This window comes from Notamacropus eugenii, chromosome 5, assembly GCF_028372415.1.
Source record: "Notamacropus eugenii isolate mMacEug1 chromosome 5, mMacEug1.pri_v2, whole genome shotgun sequence".
Lineage (NCBI taxonomy): Eukaryota > Metazoa > Chordata > Mammalia > Diprotodontia > Macropodidae > Notamacropus > Notamacropus eugenii.
The window spans coordinates 16,536,600-16,556,827 of NC_092876.1; the positions used below are offsets into that span (position 1 = coordinate 16,536,600).

Sequence of the window (20,228 nt, forward strand, 5' to 3'; positions counted from 1 at the left end):
CACACATATAGATATCAAATAAAGTTACTTCAAGGAGACTAAGCTTGATTTCAGAGATGAAGATGAAAATATAGGTATGTATGTTTGCGGATGTGTGAATTTCTGTTGGGGCAGGGAGATGTTGAAAAATAAAAGAGTCTAGGAGAAATCACAGGGATATTTTTGTTTTTCTTGATCCAGACGTTCTTACCATTCATTTCCTTTTTCTTTCAGGAAAATAGCTAAGAAAGTTCCTTATGGAGAGATGGAATCAAACCAGCAACGGTTTCTTCTTGCTGGGGCTGTTTTCCCCAAACAAAACTGGTCTGCTCCTCTTTCTCCTGGTTGTCCTCATCTTCCTAATGGCCTTCTTGGGTAACTCAGCCATGATTCTCCTCATCTGGATGGATCACCACCTCCACACTACCATGTACATCCTCCTCAGTCAACTCTCTCTCATGGACCTAATGTATATTTGCAGTACAGTTCCTAAGATGGCTGTCAACTTCCTGTCTGGGGACAATTCCATTTCTTTGGTGGGTTGTGGTTTCCAAAGTGTCTGTTTCTTAACCATGGCCTGTGCTGAAGGGTTACTCCTGGCATCTATGGCCTATGATCGTTATATGGCAATTTGCTTTCCCCTTCATTATCCCATTCTCATGAACAAGAGAATGTGTTTGCTGATGATTGCTGGGTCCTGGATTTCTTCATCCATTAATTCCATGTTCCATACTGTGTACATACTCAGTATGCCCTACTGCAAGTCCAGAATCATTAATCATTTCTTTTGTGACATCCCAGCCATGGTGCCTCTGGCCTGTATAGATACCTGGGCATATGAGTACACAGTGCTCTTCAGCACCATCCTGTTTCTTTTCGTCCCTTTCCTTGGCATCATGGCTTCCTATGGCCGGGTTCTCTATGCCATCCTTCATATGCACTCATCACAAGGGAGGAAAAAAGCCTTCACTACCTGTTCTACCCACCTGACTGTGGTCACCTTCTACTATGCCCCATTCATCTATACATATCTGAGGCCCCCATCTCTGCGTTCCCCAGAAGAGGATAAGAACTTGGCTGTCTTCTACACCATTCTCACTCCTATGCTCAACCCTATCATCTACAGCCTGAGGAATAAGGAGGTTTTGGCAGCCCTCCAGAGAGTCTTTGGAAAATCCTTATCTCAAAAAGAGTAGCTGGGGACATAAAATCACAGAAATAGAACCAGAAACAATCTTATCAATCGTATAGTTTGACCACTTTATTTGACAGATTAAGACACAGTTTGTATTAATCAATCAGTTCTGATTAGATATTATCTTAAATTAAATTTTGTTTTCCTCAATTAACATGTATTTCCTCTCTCTGTATCTCTTTGTCTTGGTTTGTGTCTCTGTGTCTCTCTATCTCTCTCTCTCTTTCATCATAAAAATTATCGTTATCATAAAAATCTCGTTCCCATGGGAAGGACACAAATGTGTAAATTCTTGTAGAAACTTGGAAAAGTCAATGAAAACAAATCCCAACATTGGCCACCTCCAAAAATGTGTGTCACATTCTGTATAATTTGTTAATCACTACTCTGTTAGAAAATGGGTACAATTCTTTATCACCAGTAGTGTCAAATCATGGTTTGTCTGCTGGATAATTAGAGTTCTTAATTTCTTCAAAATTACTTATATTACCAGTTACTTCTAATTTAGAAATTATTCTGTTACTTTTACTTACTTTTCTCCCCATCAGTTTACACGTCTCCCCTAGTTTCTTTGAAACTGTCTCCTATGTTGTAACAGCACAATCATATTCAATTACATGCATATATCATCATTTGTTCTCTGTCTTCTGGGATCCCAAATCGTTTCTATTTCTTTGTCTCCACAAATATCTGCCACAAATTATTTTACATGCAAATGCCTTTCCTTTCCTTAGTCACTTTATGAGTTTAAACCCTGTAATCAAATTGTATGTGCCACTTAATACTTTTGCAATGTAGTTCCAAATTCCCTTCCAAACAGTTGAGCACTACAATAGCTACACCAAGAGTAAATTAATGCATGTTCTTTCCCATGGACCCTATATATTTGTCAGCTTCCTATTTTGCCAGTATGGTAGATGTGTGGAATTCTAATTGTTCTACTTCTAATTTCTTTCGTCAATAGTGATTTAGAACATCTTTTTCCTCATATAACTATCTATTCATAGCTTGGATTTTCAGAAAAATTTGGTTGTCATAAAAATCGATGATAAAGAGAAATTAAGATGCAAATTTTTTTTGAGAATAATCTCTTTATTTGCAAGGCTAGAAGTTGCAAGCAATAGAAGTCAATAGTCTCTCTGTGATCAGAGACACCTTACTGACAGAGAGAGCAGTCTTTTTTATAGTCGGTTATATAAGGTGTAGTGATGCTAAACTAGGATTGCAGTTTTTCTATAGTAGAAGAGGAATGGAGGCGCAGAGTGGGTTTGTATTTGACTGACTAGTAAAAGGATGTTTTCAAAGTCCAAGGCAGTGAAGAAAGCAAAAAATGAGTCAACACTCTCTGGAAAGTCTTGTTTTAGGCAACCCTCTATCCCAGAATGGTCTGGTGCTACTTGGGACCAGGCAGAACATCTTATGACCACATTGACTCAATGAGTCTGGGTATAGCTCAGAGAAACTGGGAAGTTAGCTTCTCATAAAGAAAACAATCTATCTTATAGATGTCAATAATACAGACAACCCTCCCTCACTCAAAACAAGGTCAAGTGCAAGTGATGCCATTATTTTTCTGATAACATGGTCTTCTTCGACAATGAAGGATGAACACACACAATAATACAGAATAAGGTGGGGTATCAGTTTTCAATGTTACAATTCCCTTTGCCCATTTCTCTTCCTTGTTACATCTTTCACCATATATCAATTAGGAAATGGCTCTTATTGTTATAAATTTGAATCAGTTCTTAGTCCCAGTGGCGAACAATCAACTAAAATTTATTAAATGAAAACTCTGTTTTTCACATTGTGAAACTTTCTGGGAATACCAATACAAAAGTGAAATAGTTTATACCTTTAATCAATTATCAATGTTCACATATTACTAAATGTTAGTATTACTAATATTGATATATTAGTAAATAAATTGTTTACGCAAACTTAATACAAAGTATACATTATATGTATATTTATATGTTTGTATATATATATATATATATATATATATATATATATATATATATATATATATACGGGTATGTACTCACAGACACACACACTTCAGTATCATATATACACATGCATATAACTACAAAACTCCCATTGCCAAATCCAGCTGAAACAATTACCTTTTGGACATTTCAAATGGATGTCCCAAAGCATTTTCAAATTCAACTTTCCTATGGTGGTACTCATGATGTTTCCCTCCCATTCTTAACTTCTCTATACATGTTGAGGATACCACCATTTTGATGACCATCCTCAAAGTCATCCTTGACACTTTATTTGTTTTCATCCACCATATCCAATCAATTGTCAGGTCTTGTCCACAGCTCTCAAATCATTCTCTTTTTTTCCCTCACTAATACAGTCATTACCCAAACTCAGGTTCTCATCACTTTATAGCGTATACCACAGAAGTAACCTCACAGACAGTCTCCTAACAGCTAGAGTATTCTCTCTCCAGTCCATCCTCCATTATGTCCTTTAAGCATAAATTCAGATTTTGTCTTTTTTTAATCAATAAACTCCAGTGGCTCCCTGACACCTCTTGGATAAGATGTAAACTTTTCACTCAGTATCAAAAACATCGAAAATATTTCACAAATGGGCTCCAACCTATCTTTCCAGTTTTATTTTGTATTACTCCAATTCTCATGAAACTTGTCCCACAGACTTCTAGGGACTGAGATAACACTCCAAGAAAAGGGATTCAAGATTATGACTATTCAGGGTTTGAGATGAGAGAGAAGAAGTTCTGAGAAATTAAAAACTGTAGCAGAAAAGTGACATTGCATCAAGACAGCCCATATCCGTGGAGATTAGCATGAAATCTACCAATAAATATTGATTAAGAGCTTCCTAAATGTCAGGTACTATACTAGATAATAGGGATGAAAATGCAAAGAATGAAATAAAATCTACTCCTAATCTGTTTATATTTTAATGCAGCATATTGACAGTACATATAAAATTGTACAGAACAGATAGTTAATAATACCAACAACATATATGTACATACATACATGTCATTCGTATACACATATCTGGCAGATGAACATAAGATAATGTGGAACGAAGAGCACTAGGTGTTGGGATGAAGAGAAGAAGAGATTAGAAAAAGCATCACAGTGAAAATGTTTCCTGAGGCGCCTCTTAAAGGAAAAAGAGGACTCCATAAGACAGATTAAAGAGAGTAAATTTAAGACATGAAGGATATCCAATGTAAAGACACAGTGATGGAAGATGGCAATCTGTGTGAAGAACAGAGAGGAGGCAAATTTGGCTGAATTACATAATACAGGAGATGTGAAATTTTCCCTAAGGATGGCCTTGGCTACATACTAAAAATGTTGGTATGTTATCTTATCAGTGTCATTATATATAAAGGAATTATTGATTATTTTTATGATTTATTCTTTGGTCCACCCATTCGTTAGGACTGAATCATTTAGGCTGCTGTTAGTTTACAATACCTTTTTCATCACCCTTTCTTGATTATTTTATTTCACTGGGGTAAAAAAAGATTTGTTTAATATTCTGCTTTTCTGCATTTGCCTGTAACACTTTTAAGTATTAATATATGGCCAATTTTCATAAATGTGCCATGCAAAACTTAGAAAATGCATATTCCTTTCTTTTCTCATTCACTTATCTCCAAAGGTCTATCAAATCTCATTTTCTGAAATTCGATTTAGGTACTTAAGTTATTTTTTGTTTAGTTTTGGTTGGATTTAGTAAAATCTATGATGAGTAAACTAAATGTATTTCAAGTATTACAAGTTTACTGACTATTTCTGTCTGCTATTCATTTAATATTCTTTTAAAATTTAGATGCCATGTCATTTGGTGTATATATGTTTAGTATTGAAATTAGTTCATTGTTTATTTTAACTTTCAGGAAAATGCATTTTCCTTGTTTATCTGTATTATTTATGCTTATTTTTTATTGCTGACTGGTCTGAGTTCAGAAATGACATCCCTGACCTTTTTTACTTTAGCTTAAAAATAATAGGTTTTGCTTCAATACTTTATTTTAACATTGGGAATGTTTATGTCTTGGTTCTGCATTAGTACTAAACAAAATACTAGTGAGCTTTACTGTGGTTGTATAGCTCCTTGAGTTGCTTCTATATTCAAGTTGATTTTTTTTTAATCAGTTGTAATGTAATCGTGGACTGACTACTTTGACATTCATTCAGGGATCAGAAAGACAAACAAAGATTAAAAGAATCCTGAAAGATGGGGGAGGGTCCAAGATGACGGGGTAGAAAGATACACTAGCTCTTACCCCACAGCCCATAAAATACCAGGAAGGGAGAAGGGCTTTCCCATAGCTCCAGCAGCAGGCAGTGGCCACAGAGGGTGCACAGCAGCCCTTACAGGAAGCTTCATTGTTGTATCATAAAAACCCCTGGGGACATTGAAAAGCAGAGTCTTACCTCAGCCCTGGGTGGAAACCCTGGGAGAGCTCGTCTTTCTCTCACCCTGAATGTCTGCCATGCCCATCCAGCTTATCTGAGAATCAGCCCCCACTGTTGACTTGGGAACTGGAGGCCAAGTGGCTGTGGAGAGGTATCTGCAAAGATTCTGGGCACAAAAATCCCTCTCTGCATCCAGACCAGTACACGCTTGATTGTGCCACCATGGAGGAACTGAGATCTTACAGATTCCCAGAGTATACCCTACTCTTGACAAAGGACCCAGAAGTCAAGTAACAGATTGGGAAAATGCCAAAAAAATGGGGGGAAAGTAAGACCATAGAAAGCTACTTTCTTGGTGAACAGACATATCCTCTCATTCTTTCAGATGAGGAAGAACAATGCTTACCATCAGGGAAACACATAAAAGTCAAGGCTTCTGTATCCCAAACACCCAAAATAAATATTCAGTGGGCTCAGACCATGGAAGAGCTCAAAAAGGATTTTGAAAATCAAGTTAGAGAGGTGGAGGAAAAACTGGGAAGAGAAATGAGAGAGATGCAAGAAAAGCATGAAAAGTAGGTCAACACCTTTCTAAAGGAGACCCAAAAAATGCTGAAGAAAATAACACCTTGAAAAATAGGCTAACTCAGTTGGCAAAAGAGGTTCAAAAAGCCAATCAGGAGAAGAATGCTTTCAAAAGCAGAATCAGCCAAATGGAAAAGGAGATTCAAAAGTTCACTGAAGAAAATAGTTCTTTCAAAATTAGAATGGAACAGATGGAGACTAAGGACTTTATGAGAAACCAAGAAATCACAAAACAAAACCAAAAGAATGAAAAAATGGAAGATAATGTGAAATATCTCATTGGAAAAACAACTCACCTGGAAAATAGATCCAAGAGAGACAATTTAAAAATTATGGGACGACCTGAAAACCATGATCAAAAAAAGAGCCTAGACATCATCTTTCAGGAAATTATCAAGGAAAACTGCCCTGAGATTCTAGAACCAGAGTGCAAAATAAGTATTCAAGGAATCCACTGATCACTGCCTGAAAGAGATCCAAAAATAGAAACTCGTAGGAACATTGTGGCCAAATTCCAGAGTTCCCAGGTCAAGGAGAAAATATTGCAAGCAGCTAGAAAGAAACAATTCACGTACTGTGGAAATACAATCAGGATAATGCAACATCTAGCAGCTTCTACATTAAGGGATCGAAGGGCATGGAATAGGATATTCCAGAAGTCAAAGGAACTAGGACTAAAACCAAGAATCACCTACCCAGCAAAACTGAATATAATACTTCAGGGGAAAAAATGGTCTTTCAATGAAATAGAGGACTTTCAAGCATTCTTGATGAAAAGACCAGAGTTGAAAAGAAAATTTAACCTTCAAACACAAGAATGAAGAGAAGCATGAAAAGGTAAACAGTAAAGAGAAGTCATAAGGGACCTCCTAAAGTTGAACTGTTTACATCCCTACATGGAAAGACAATATTTGTAACTCTTGAAACTTCTCAGTATCTGGCTAGTTGGTGGGATTACACACACACACACACACACACACACACACACACACACACCACAGAGGGTACTGAAGAGGATGGGATCATTTCTTAAAAAAATGAAATTGAGCAGTGAGAGAGAAATATATTGGGAGGAGAAAGGGAGAAATGGAATGGGGTAAATTATCTCTCATAAAGGAGGCAAGCAAAAGACTTTTTAGTGGAGGGAAAAAGAGGGGAGGTGAGAGAAAAACATGAAGCTTACTCTCATCACATTGGACTAAAGGAAGGAATGAAACGCACACTCATTTTGGTATGAAAACCAATCTTACAATACAGGAATGTGGGAGAGAAGGGGATAGGAGGGGTGGGGGGGATGATGGACGGGAGGGCAGTGGGAGGAAGGAGCAATTTGACTTCAACACTCTTGGGGAGGGACAGGATCCAAAGAGAGAACAGAAGCAATGGGGGACAGGATAGGACGGAGGGAAATATAGTCTTACACAACATGACTATTATGGAAGTCATTTGTAAAACTACAGAGATATGGCCTATATTGAATTGCTTGCTTCCCAAAACAAATGGGTGGGGAGGGAGGGATGAAGAGAAATTGGAAGTCAAAGTTTTAGGAACAACTATCGAGTATTGTTCTTACTACTAGGAAATAAGAAACACAGGTAATGGGGTATAGAAAGTCATCTGGCCCTACAGGACAAAAGAGAAGATGGGGACAAGGGAAGGGAGGGATGTTAGAAGAGAGGGCTGATCAGTGATAGGGGCAATTAGAATGCTTGGTGTTTTGGGGAGGGAGGAGGGGAGAAATGGGGAGAAAATTTGGAACCCAACAGTTTGTGAAAATGAATGTTAAAAATTAAATAAATATTTTTTTTTAAAAAAAAGAGGATTTCAGCCTAAATTTCCTAGAGGAAGGTAACCTCGGGTAAAATTTGGCACAGATGGAAAAGTTCAGCTTTTAATGGTAAATTTTATTTTATCATTGCTATTTAGTCAGGAACTAGAACATGTATAGAAAGGCCTGAAAGCCACGTAAGACTTTCCTCAAAAGATGTTCCTTAGTCAAAGTGAAATTATAATCATATTTGAAACCTGGTTATTTGAACTTACCATTTTTAGATGCTATGGGACTATTAAGTGACTGTTCTTCTGAATCTAACTCCAGGTATGGGTAGCAAGAAAGACGATCTGAGCCTCCAATCCATGATGCCAGTAAACTGGTGAGATTCTGGTATGGACTGCATAGGTGATCTCAAGGAAAGGGTGGGAGAGTGGCTGTTCAGCCTGGGCTGAGGTAGGATTCTCCTGACTCAGTTTTCCAACTGACACCTGGTAGACTTTAAACCTGACTGAATGCAAGTGGATAATCTAATCCTGCCTGGAACTGACATGAAATTGGGGAGATATTGTATCCCTTCAATGTCCCTACTCTTGGTGACAATTTCCTATGGTCAAAAGGTTTGCAAGCTTAATACCAGATCTATTCTATTATAGATTATTGGTAGGGGAACATCCGAGTTTAACTCTATTAAGCTGTTAGGCATAGGACTTTAAACCAACAACAATAAGTTAGGGTCCTTTAATTCTTAGTAATACTGTGGAGAAAAGTAGGTCAAGAGCTTGTGATATTAGCAACATAAATATTATTTGTGTCTCAGTTGGCTAATGTTTAAAAAAATTCTTTTGTGGTCCATATTGTAAATACTTCAAAAAGAAGTATCACCTGAGCAAAAGTTTGAATTGCTTTATCTGTTATAAACTGTGTTAAAAATAAAAAATTAAAATAAAAAAAGAATCTTGAAAGATGCTAATTTTGTCTTCCTCAATCTCATTCCACTTTAGTGAGTAAGCAAGATGTAGATCATGGGTAAGAGTCTGTGAATGAAAAACAACTACTTCCCTAGTAAAGCTAGAAAAAACTATCAACCTAAGTAAGAATCTAAGAATGCTTTTATTCCCCCATAAGATAATTTAAACCTTGAGAACTTGAATGGGAGTGGCATAGCACAGACTTTCTCAATAGTTTTTTCCTCTCATTCCAAAGCTCTTTCTACCATAAAGACCACCTCCTCTGCACACTACAATGTGTGTCCCTCCCCACTTCAACAAGAGCCTGTGGTTTTAGTGACTTCCAAGTGAAGTCAAATCTCATCAGTTCCTTGAGTTGCATATGATCCTGCTTCTCTCCTCCCTTCTTCTCATTGGAGTTATTTGAGTCAAGCAGTCTAATATCTTCATTTTGTAGATGAGACTGGAGTCAAAGGGAGACGAAATGATTTATCTACGATGGAGTCATTAAAGTTGGATCATGGCTTCTGACTTTTAGCTTCACTACTTCAGGTTCATTGCACAGCTTCTAAAAAAATAAGCCCACTTTACAGTTTGTAAGAACAGGGACCTCATCAATTTGGACTCAAGCACACAGGCAAATTCAGGTGTGGGAGAGCATGGGTTCTAAAGAAGGGACAAGATGTTTCTTAAATTAGCATTTTTACAATATTGTACAGGGAAAAATCCTGCAAAACTTAAGTGTGTATAATGTCTGTGGCCTCTCTTACTTGACTAATCAATTAATAAGCTTTTATCAAGTGCCTACTATTTGCCGGGCACTGTGATAAGATACAAAGAGGCAAAAGAACATCCCTTCCCTCAAGGAGTTTACAATCCAATGAGGGAGATGACAAGCAAAGTTTTTCAAAGAAATGATATACCGATAAATAGAGGATAATTAACAGAGAAAAGGCACTGGGATCAAATGGGTTTGGGGAAGACTTTCTGTAGAAGGTAGAATTTGATTTATGACTCAAAAGATGCAGAGTGGTCAGTAGTCAGAACAGAGGAGGGGGATCTTTGACAGACAAGTATTAGGGCACTGTTAGTGTATAAAACAAAGAGAAAGAATAAGCAGCAGAAATCATCTATAGTCCAGGTATTTCCTCCACATACAAAAAAAAAAATATTAGAACAAAATGATAAAAATCTAGTGTAACATCAAGGATTCCCATGGAGGCCTCCCAAGGAGAGCCTGCTATATAGGTTCTTAGATCTGCTTTACTTAAAGGAAAGGAAGTTTTGAGGGGTCAACAATCTACTTTAATTAAACACATATATCATTCACTTAGTTCAGGAGAAAAAGTCAACACCCTGAACCTCAGACAAAAAAACAAAACAAAACTGAGAAACAAAAACCAAAAGACAGGGTTTCCAACTGTCTGATCATACACACATAGTTACCAGAGAGACAAGTGGAGACACCTAGGTTTTCAAATCTGGGGGGCTCCTTAGTGACTGGCCAGAGTCTCATCTGTCCAAATAAAAACTTCCAATGATTAAGTACCACAGTAAAACCTCACCTCAGAGTATTTATAAACTTTTCAAAGTTGGAGGCCACCACATTCTGACTCAGCACTTTAAAATTTAACAAATATACTTGAGGCTATTAATAGGCAGGGAAGATCTAATCAACATTGCATTTCACCTCAAGATCTCTCAATATTTCAGACTTTCATTTTTCATTACGTTCTTTGTATTTTGTTACATGGGCACAGGCTGGATGCTCCCTCCTCTACAACGTAAATTCCTTGAGGGAAGGAACTGTTTCAAGGTTGTATTTGCATGCCCAGTGCCTGGCACAGTACTTACACTTACTCTTACTGTATGCCAGTTTGAGTTGAAATCCATAATTCCAGTAAATTCTGAGAAATATTTCGGTCTTATGAAGTTCATTATTAAGTGAATAGTATGTAAAAACTGCCCAAAGTTTGTACCCACACTCTGCAGGGATCAAGATGTTCTTGGGGAAAGTGTGTCTCCAAGTGTTTGGGGAGAAAGCCTTGTAATTCTATCTTTATATCTTCTCGTAAATATACCTTTTTAAAAGATTTGTTTTTTTAAGTCACCTTTAAGATAATAAACACTGAATTTGTTCCCTGACTGTGATGATCACTTCCCTGTCTAACAGTAACTCTGACCTTCTTGTGAAAGAATTTATTTACTTAAAAACAAATGTTAATTCATTCAAGCAACCCTTTAGATGTGCCAGGTACCAATCATACAATTGCCACTGGGCTTTAGATTCCTTACTTGTCCCATGAAGTGTTCAATTTTTGCAATATTTACTGCCAGAGTTGTTGTGGACCATTGATCAATACCTGTTTGCTATCTAGGTGGCAAAATGGAGAGAGTACTGGGCTTGAAATCAGGAAGACACATCTTCCTGAGTTCAAATCTGACCTCAAACACTTAGCTCTGTGACCCAGGGTAGTCACTTAGCCCTGTTTACCTTAGTTTGCTTGTCCCTAAAATGAGCTGGCAAAGGAAATGGCAAACCAGTTCATTATCCTTTCCAAGAAAGACCCAAATCAGGTCATGAACAATCAAATCCAACTGAAACAAATGAATAAGAACCTAGAGTGTTTGGGAGAATCAAATGGCATTATATTTGCAAATTTCAGAGCCCTACACAAATGCTATTATTAAATGGAATGAACCTTCATATCCCCCTCCATCCTCCATCTTCACTAGGCATGAACAGAAAGTCCTTGGTCAACGTGTTTGTGCTCTATCAATCACTCTCCACAAACCTATTTGGTGGATCATCCATGGTTCTGCAGAAAACATTCAATTACTCTATAAAACCAGAAAGGGAAAGAGGGGCAAAGGGATTCTCAACAGCACCATAACAAATCCCAAAAGAGACTTTGCTGTGTTTTAGACTGACAGATAGGCATCTACTTCAGCATCAGTGCCTTATGTCCTGTACATCCTTGGGCTTTGCAGTTTTAGTGGACAGAGATAAAGATCCAGAACCACCATTCACTTTCTCCATTCTCAGGCTGTTTTCCCATCGAATTATTTTGACTACATCGGTCAGGCAACTTAGTATAAAATAATGCAGGTTGGAAACATAAATGTTTTAAACTGTATCAGTCTTTTCTTAGTTTAGTTAGAGTCAAGTGATTGAGTCTTTTGTAGACTGCAAAGTGATCTTCTAATTGTGTCTTAGCCTTTTGGGATAGTGGTGAGAAGGAGGGTATCCCTGGAGTTGAGGGTATCCCAGAAGTTAATAGACCAGGTTCAGCTGATTTGTGGGATCGCTTCCTGAATTTTCACAAAACCTGAATCACAGGTTAAGAGTAACCATAGCAGTAACTATAAGAGATATTTCAATAGTGTTTGGCAATTTGTAATGCTTACAATATTAGGTATGTTGTCATGATCTTTTATCAAAAATGTTTGTGTGCTGACTGACTCCTTACATCTTTATCCTATTTGTTCTTCACAGCAAATGTGGGGTAGTTATTATTTTTCCCATTTTGTAGATGAAAGCACTGAAATTCAGATAGGTTCCATGAATTGCCTGGGATCACTGTTGTCTGCAGACTGACTGGAACTTAAGTCTTTATGATTTTTGTTCCAATATACTGTACTGCCTCTTACAGAATCCTAAGATCATTGATTTAGAGTTGGGGTGGATCTTAGAAGTCATCTAGTCCCCGCTCCTCCACCTTAAACTTCTATTTTATATATAATGTGTTGACCAGGAAGCTTGATTACAACAGGCAAACAGCCTAGGTAGTATATAACTTCATATTGTTTATTTCCTGAAGGCTAGTGAATTTATTTGTACATGGAAACAGATTCTAATTCTGACTGTCTTATCAAAAAGAATGGGATCCCTTAAATACATTTTAGAACAATCCCAACTCAGTATGTCTGTCACTCAGATTTATAATCTCCATGTATGTTTAACCATAGTATGAGAAAGGAATTTCCTTAGTTTATAGCTTGTAAATGCAATAAGACAAGAAAAATGACAAAGTGTTAATTGAATAACCCAGGATATCTGTTTCCTTAACCATTAACAATGCATAAGAGAGTACGTGTCCGTAAAACTTAAGATAAGAAATGTCTTATCATTTAAGATAGTGTCTTGTGTTAAGGTGCCTCTTCCTTAATGGATAAAAAAAGGAAAAACTCGTAGTCACTTCCATCTGGTCGTGCAGTTGCTGACAGAGGAAGAGACATTCTATGGTTTTACTCAGAGAACAAAGACAGGCATATCTGTTAGGCCAAGGATTTTCTGGTAGATGGGTTCAGGCTTTGGCCCTTATTAGGGATCAAATGATCTTAAATGATCATCAAAAGAAATTGGGGACTTAAAAGTGGATTGAGTGGCTGATTGTCAAAGAAGTAGTGAGAAGCAGGAGAATTTGAACTCAGAACCTTTAACTTCAAATCAAATATTCTTTCCATTATAGTCTCTTGATTACATTGTTATTTTTTAAGTAAAAGGCAGGGTTTACATGATGATAATGTGTAAAACTATTTGGAATGAAATAAAATGATCAGGGATTGCATCCGGCAACCAAATCTGCTGCCTTGCAGGTTGAATTATTCTTTTTAAGTCATCTAGAATCCTTTATTCAGGGATTGAGAGAGAACTTTGAGATCAACTGGTTCAGCTCTCTACCCAATACAGGAGGTGATCCCTTTAAAACATTTTAGACAAGTGGTTATCTAGACTCTTTTTCAATGTCTCTCCTACCAGGAAAGTCACTAATTCATGTCAGCACATCCCTTTATTCCACAGTACTTAGTGTCTGACTTTATTTCCTTCTTTTATAACTAAAATGCTTTCCCCAAAATGTTTATGCATCTCTCTAGCAAGTTGGATCCTAGGACTGCAGGCACTGGGAGAAGCTTTGTAGATCACTTGAAAGTAATGTTTCACATGGTTTATATGGTTGCACCCATTAGGATCTAGATCCTGGAAGGGTCAGAGGTAAGTGTGCAGAAAGACAGATGGCTCAGGAGGTGAGATAAGAAGGTAAAAATGGAGTCACCCTTATAGAACACTTTCTTCTGGCTTCTGGGCCAGGAGACAGCAGAATGCAGGGCTCTTTTGAAAGACATTAAGCATGCCTTTCCACCAATTTGATTGAGTTTCTTTTTTTTCTTTTTTCTTTCAATGAATTGACTGAATGAGGAATTGGGTGAATTACTTTCTCTATGGAAGAGAGTAGATCATACTTTTTCTGGAAAAAAAAAATATAAGGCTGCGTGGTAATGGATAGCCTCCCTATAACCCAGGAACCATTGCTGAGACCAATGATGATGACTAACTAATGCCTGTTGAAGGCAAGAAAAGAGTAATTCTCCTTGAATGTGGACTACGATCTTCATGGCATAGGATGTTTTAGATAAGAGGAGATGATGAAATAAGTGTTTTAGGAAAGTGAAAGTTTATTCTTCTCTGGTAGTGATCAACTGACCCCAGACTCTGCTGTGCCTACCTACAGAAGCTGGTTAAAATAACATATATATTGAATAATGAAATGTCATTGAAGTACTAAATGAATGTTCTGGATGAGGCTAGATGCTCACAGTCCTTAGATTGTGTGAGTTTCTGGAGGGCAGATTGCCCCTGCTTTTCTTCATTCATCCAGTGCTTAACACAATGCTCGATGCTAGGAGGCATTCAAGAAGTGCTTACTGACTGACTATTGGGTTAACAACCACTTCAGTAGTTAAAAGCTGCTTCCAAAGAGCTTACAATTAAATATGGGTGACCCAACAAGCATCCAGTTGATTAGAATGTGATCAGAGCTAAGAGCTCTCCAGGCATGTTGCTCACAGAAAGTCATAAGGAAATAAGAAGAAGAACATTTCAAGGTCATCCTGTAGATAAGGAAGATCCTGGGCAGTGTTGGCGGGGAGGAGTGGGCTAACAGTGGAATTAGGTCTGGAAGGAAGAGAAGAATTTCCCCCTGCAGGGAGAAGAATCTCTATCCCAGGCACATGAAATGGTCTGTAGGAGGGGAAAAGAGGAAGTCCTAGACTGCACCAGGTAGTCTGGAGGAGAGACAGTTTTCCTTTGTCTTTGTATCCCCCGTGCAAGGTGAAGTCTTTTACAAATTGCAGGACTTTAAGAGAATTTTGATGATTTGAACTGCATGTCAATGTTGAGAGCATTGAGGGGAGTCCCATCAGCCACAGTCCAATACATTGAAGCTTGACTCTAGCATAATGATGTCATTTTGGTCATCTTCCAGAGCAAAGGAAAACAACCAACCAACTGTAAAATGGGACTGGATGCAGAGATTAGAATCAGGTTGTTAGTGGCCTTAAATGTCAGGTTAAGAAGTCTTGTTTATGTTATCAACAGTGGGAAATTAGGAGAATCTAGGCATAAGTTACTGTTTATTTCAATGGCTCAAATCCATTGTCTGTCTTAGACCTCTCTGGATCTAATCTAAGATCATGGGAATAAGCTGAAATGGAATTGACAGACTGAATAAGTACAACATTGCTATGACAGTCAATACAGGTGTATTGAACAAGTAGACAGTGGAATCAGATGCACGGGGCTCAGCCTAAGAGCAGAACAGCTCATCTTCACTGGAGTATTTGAAACCCAGGAATATTTTGGGCAGTCCCTGGTGCTAGGGTGAACTACTTCAAATCAGGTTGGCTGGTACTTAAAATGTAGTACATATACAACCTCCTAATTTGGTTAATTAAGTCAAACAATAGTTACTTTGCTGAGTTCAAATATACCAGTTGTATTTACTTGTATGTATTCTCTGATTAATTCTGTCCAGATCTGATCATAGACATAGAACTGGAAGGACCTTAGAAACAAGTAAATTTAATTCCTTAATTTTGTTGATTTTACTTCATTTTGCAATTGAAATGTAGCAAAGTGAAATGGTTTTCCCAAATTTACACAACTAATAAGGATTTGACAGGTGATTTGAACCTACTTCCTCCTGACTCTAAATCCAGTGCCCTTTCAACTATACCACAATGCTTCTCATTGAAACCTAGGACACTTCGTTAATTTTTTGAAAATTACTTTTCATTTTGATATCTCTCATAAGAATACATTCTAGAAAATCCAATGTGTAGACTTATTCATCCAGTGATTTACATTCTCTGCCTCCTCATGATGTCTTGGAGAAGTGCAGAAATAGCCCTAAGAGTGACATTTCAACGAATAGTCACATTTGGTTTTGCATGAATTGCTTAGAGAAAAGTGTGAAAGCAGATTTTAATAAAAGGTAAGAAGGATGAATCTTAAGAGACAGTTGCCTGAGAAGGTGGTTTCAGAGGGGCAACAAGTGTGGAAAATCCTCTTCTATCATTTTAGGCAATTTGATAGGTGTAAAATGATATCTCATGATTGTTCTAAATGGTAATTCGTAATAAATAATGATTAAGATCATTTTTTCACAGGACTATAAATTGTTTTGATTTCTTCATTGGAAAACTGCCTGTTCATATTATTTGACCATTTATCAGTTGGGGAATGAATTGCTATTCTTATAGATTTGGCAAAGTTCTTTATATATTTGAGATATTGGACCTTTATCTAAGAAACTGTTTAGAATTTTTCCCCTAATTGTTTGCTTTCCTTCTGATTTTGGCTACATACGTTTTATTTGTATAAAGTCTTTTTAATTTCATGTACTCAAAATTATCCATTTTACACTTCACTCTTATATCTCTTTTTTATTCATAAATTGCTTCATAAATCCAAGGAGTAATGTGTTCTGCATTCTTCTAATTTTCTTACAAAATATATCTTTATGTTTAAGTAATGTTTTCATTTTCACCTCATCTTGGTAAATGAGGGAAGATATGGATCTATGCCTAATTTCTCCCACATTGATTTACAGTTTTCCCAACGATTTTTACCAAATCAGGAATCCCAAAATCTCAAGTTTTAGCACTTATCAAATACAGTGCATTGTGTTTATTTGCTGTGATAAATTATATATCTACCCTGTTCCTCTGTTCTACCTTTCTATTTCTTAGTCAGTACCAGAAAGTTTTGAAAATTACTTACCTATAATGCAGTTTAAGATCTGGTACTGCTAAACATCCTTCCTTTACATTTTTTCATTATTTCCTTTGATATTCTATACTTTGCTTTTCCAAATGAATTTCGTTATTATTTTTAATGCAATTAAAAGTTATAATTACTATTTTGAATTTCCCTCTATCTTATTTTTATTCATTATTTTCCTTCTCAGACTCTTTTCACCCTATCATTGCTACCTTATCTTCTTCCCTTACACTCCTATTTCTTACGTTACCCACCCTTCTAAAATGACCTTCTTTATCTAGTCACTTCACTCTCCTCATTTTAATCTACATACACTTCCCAAAGTCCCTCTCCCTCTATTCCCCAGTTTTCTTAACTTCCTACAAATTGAGAAGACTTCTAAACCTCTTCAGATATATGTGCTGTTTCCTCTTCAACCCAGCTGCGAGTGAGGTTCCAGTATTACTAGCCCTCCGTCCCCACCTGTTTCCTCTACATTTGTACTTCATTTCATTCGTCATTTTCATAACAGCATTTCTCTCCTTTTAACCTTTTCCAAAACAATTTGGGTTTTTTAGAATAACCTCATCATACACAGCTCTGTCCCAACCTTTCTTTCAAACTACCTTAGTAATGATAACAATTTTAAGAATACTATTGCTATTTATAACTAGTAATTACTGATATTTATAACATATTCAGATATCATAAGTAAACAGTTTGACCTTTATCATTGTCATATAACTACTCTTTAATGATTTATGTCTGTTTCTTATATTTCTTCTAGATCATTTGTATACATTTTTCCACGCCTTTTTGTTACAAATACTTAAGTATTTCAATTCAATTCAATTCATTTCTTTTCATTCAGGCTTATAGCCAACTTTACTGGATAAGTTATTCTTGGATGCAAACTCAGCTCCTTGGCTGTTTGAAATATAATGTCTCAAAATTTATGTTCTTTTAATATAGAAACTACTAAGTCTTGTGAAATCCTGATTGTTTTTTCCACAGTATTTAATTTTTATAAATTATTGCCTGTGATATTTTTCTTTAACCTGGGAATTTTGAAATTTTACTATGACATTTCTTTATTTTTCCCGTGGTCTCTTCCAAGTGGTGATGGGTGGATTCTCTATATTTCTACTTTGCCTTCTTGTTCCAGAAGTTCAGGGCAATTTTCTTTAATAATTCTTGTAATATTGTACCAAGATTCCTTTTTTATATTATAGCTATCATGTAGATTGACAATTCCTGTATTGTCTCTACTCAATCTATTCTCCAGATCTGTTGTTTTTTAAATGAGATTTTTCAGACTCCTTTCAATTAATGCTAAAATGAATGTTAAAATTGTCTTTATAGACAATTCAAAAAATAAAACACTATAAAAATACTTTGCAAAATATCCGTGAAGGCTTGAACTCGCCTCTGAAATTTGGCTGGTAAGCCACAGTGGGGTTGCTATTGTTTTTTGTTTTTAATTCTCAAAGAGGACCAAGGATATCAGGAGGGTGATGTCTTGGGAATTGAATTTAAGTAAGGCAAGGCTGTGAAAAGTCATCAAGGAGTGAAGGTCTTTCTGAGTTCTCAGTGTTTCTGAGACAATACACTTTCAGAGACTAAAAAATAGAACAGAACTGAGGCAAAACTTGGTCTAGTTTGCTTTCACAAAAGAGTAAATCTAGGAGCTGAAGAACCTCAGTTTCTGGCCAGAACAGAAAGAATTGCTGTTAACATTCATTCTGAGCCATCCAAACTCTAAAAATGTGCAAGTGAGGGTTAGGGTGGTGCCGTATATTGCCCAATCATTGACAGCCACAGAGATTTGAATTTAATGGCAAAGTCAAGTATCTCCATTTGAATCCCAATAAACTTTATCAGAACTTGTTTTTCCAGAGTTATATTTCAAGAAATCATAAATGAATATTACATGAGACATAAGAATTAATTGTGCCAGCTTTTTTTTTTTTTTTGGAAAACAAAACAATGATAGAGTAAATAACCGCAAGATATCTTGCAAAGTATTAGTGATCAAAATGTAAACTCTTTTAGACAGAGCAGAAGAGAAGGAGGGAAAGGGAAGAAGAGGAAGGGGGAGGAGGGAGGAAATAGTAGTGCTGCCCAACTGGAACTGGTCAGTTGGGTGCTCAGGGGCAGCTGAGACTACTCATAGGTTATTGTTCATCCTTCATTCTCAAAAAGTATCAGTGACATCATGAGGGTGATGTCTTGACTTGCCAGTGAATTAAGTTTAATGAAATAAAGCTGTGTTGGGGAGTAAAAAGACTGAAAAGGTAGGAAGGGTCTGGATGATCCCACAATGGGCAACTCAGAGGCAGGAGACCTTCATTCAGAGAATCAACTCAAAGCAACCTCCTGTATAATCCCCTGCTCAATGATTTCAGTAAATGTCTTATTTAAATAACTGACTCAAATAAATCTTTCCTTTATATTTGAATGGCTTAGAAGTATTCCATTTTATTCTAGGGAATTGACATTCAGTCATGTCTATTTTCCAGAACAAGCTAGAAATGTACATTGGAAAATCTATTATAATGATCATTGAATTAGTGGGAATAGCTATTATCACACACACACCCGCTACACACACACACACACACACACACACACACACACGCAGATAGTAGAGATTATACGTGCAGAGAGGAACTCATTAGCTCATTTAGAGATGTTATAACAAAAAAAGAATCTGGATAAAAAAACGAAATAAACAAAGAAATAGAAATTCTATTAAAGTATACTTTCAAAAAGTAAAAGAAAAACTATAAGAGAAGAAATGATCAACATAGAGACTTCAAAGATCAAAAGGAAAATGACTAAGACAGGCCATTGTATTAATTCCCAAAAGATACAAAGAATAGTTCAGCAGAGCTGGGGGAATGGAAGTCGGAATGCAAAACATTGAGAAAAGAGCGATTTTTAGATTTTCTTCAATCTCAAAGTTGATCAAAATGACATCACTGTATTAACAAGTTACAATATTCCCAAATGTGGATGATAAGAACAATATGAATTCTGAATGCTACACCATAGGTCAGGCACAAAAAGTCCATGTGAACATTTAGGGTGGTTTCTCTTCAATTTATGCATCTCATATTTCTTTTGAGATACTTTAGTTCTGCTGTACTTATAGAGTACACCACCTTCTCTGATGTGGGCATGCCATGTGGAGCAGTCCTGTACCTGTGACTTCCATGTCACGCAATCAATTCAAAAGTTCTTAAGAGAGATCTTGAAAGTGTCCTTGTATTACTTCTTCTGA

General features: G+C 36.7%; 1 protein-coding gene across 1 annotated transcript; it reads left to right on the forward strand.

Moving 5' to 3' along the window:
• The first annotated feature begins 236 nt into the window (after positions 1-236).
• Positions 237-1,230, forward strand: LOC140508510 (olfactory receptor 2L13-like). Its single transcript, XM_072616465.1, has one exon. It carries the CDS (start codon positions 237-239, stop codon positions 1,173-1,175), a length of 939 nt encoding a protein of 312 aa, XP_072472566.1. The 3' UTR covers positions 1,176-1,230.
• Positions 1,231-20,228: the final 18,998 nt, after the last annotated feature.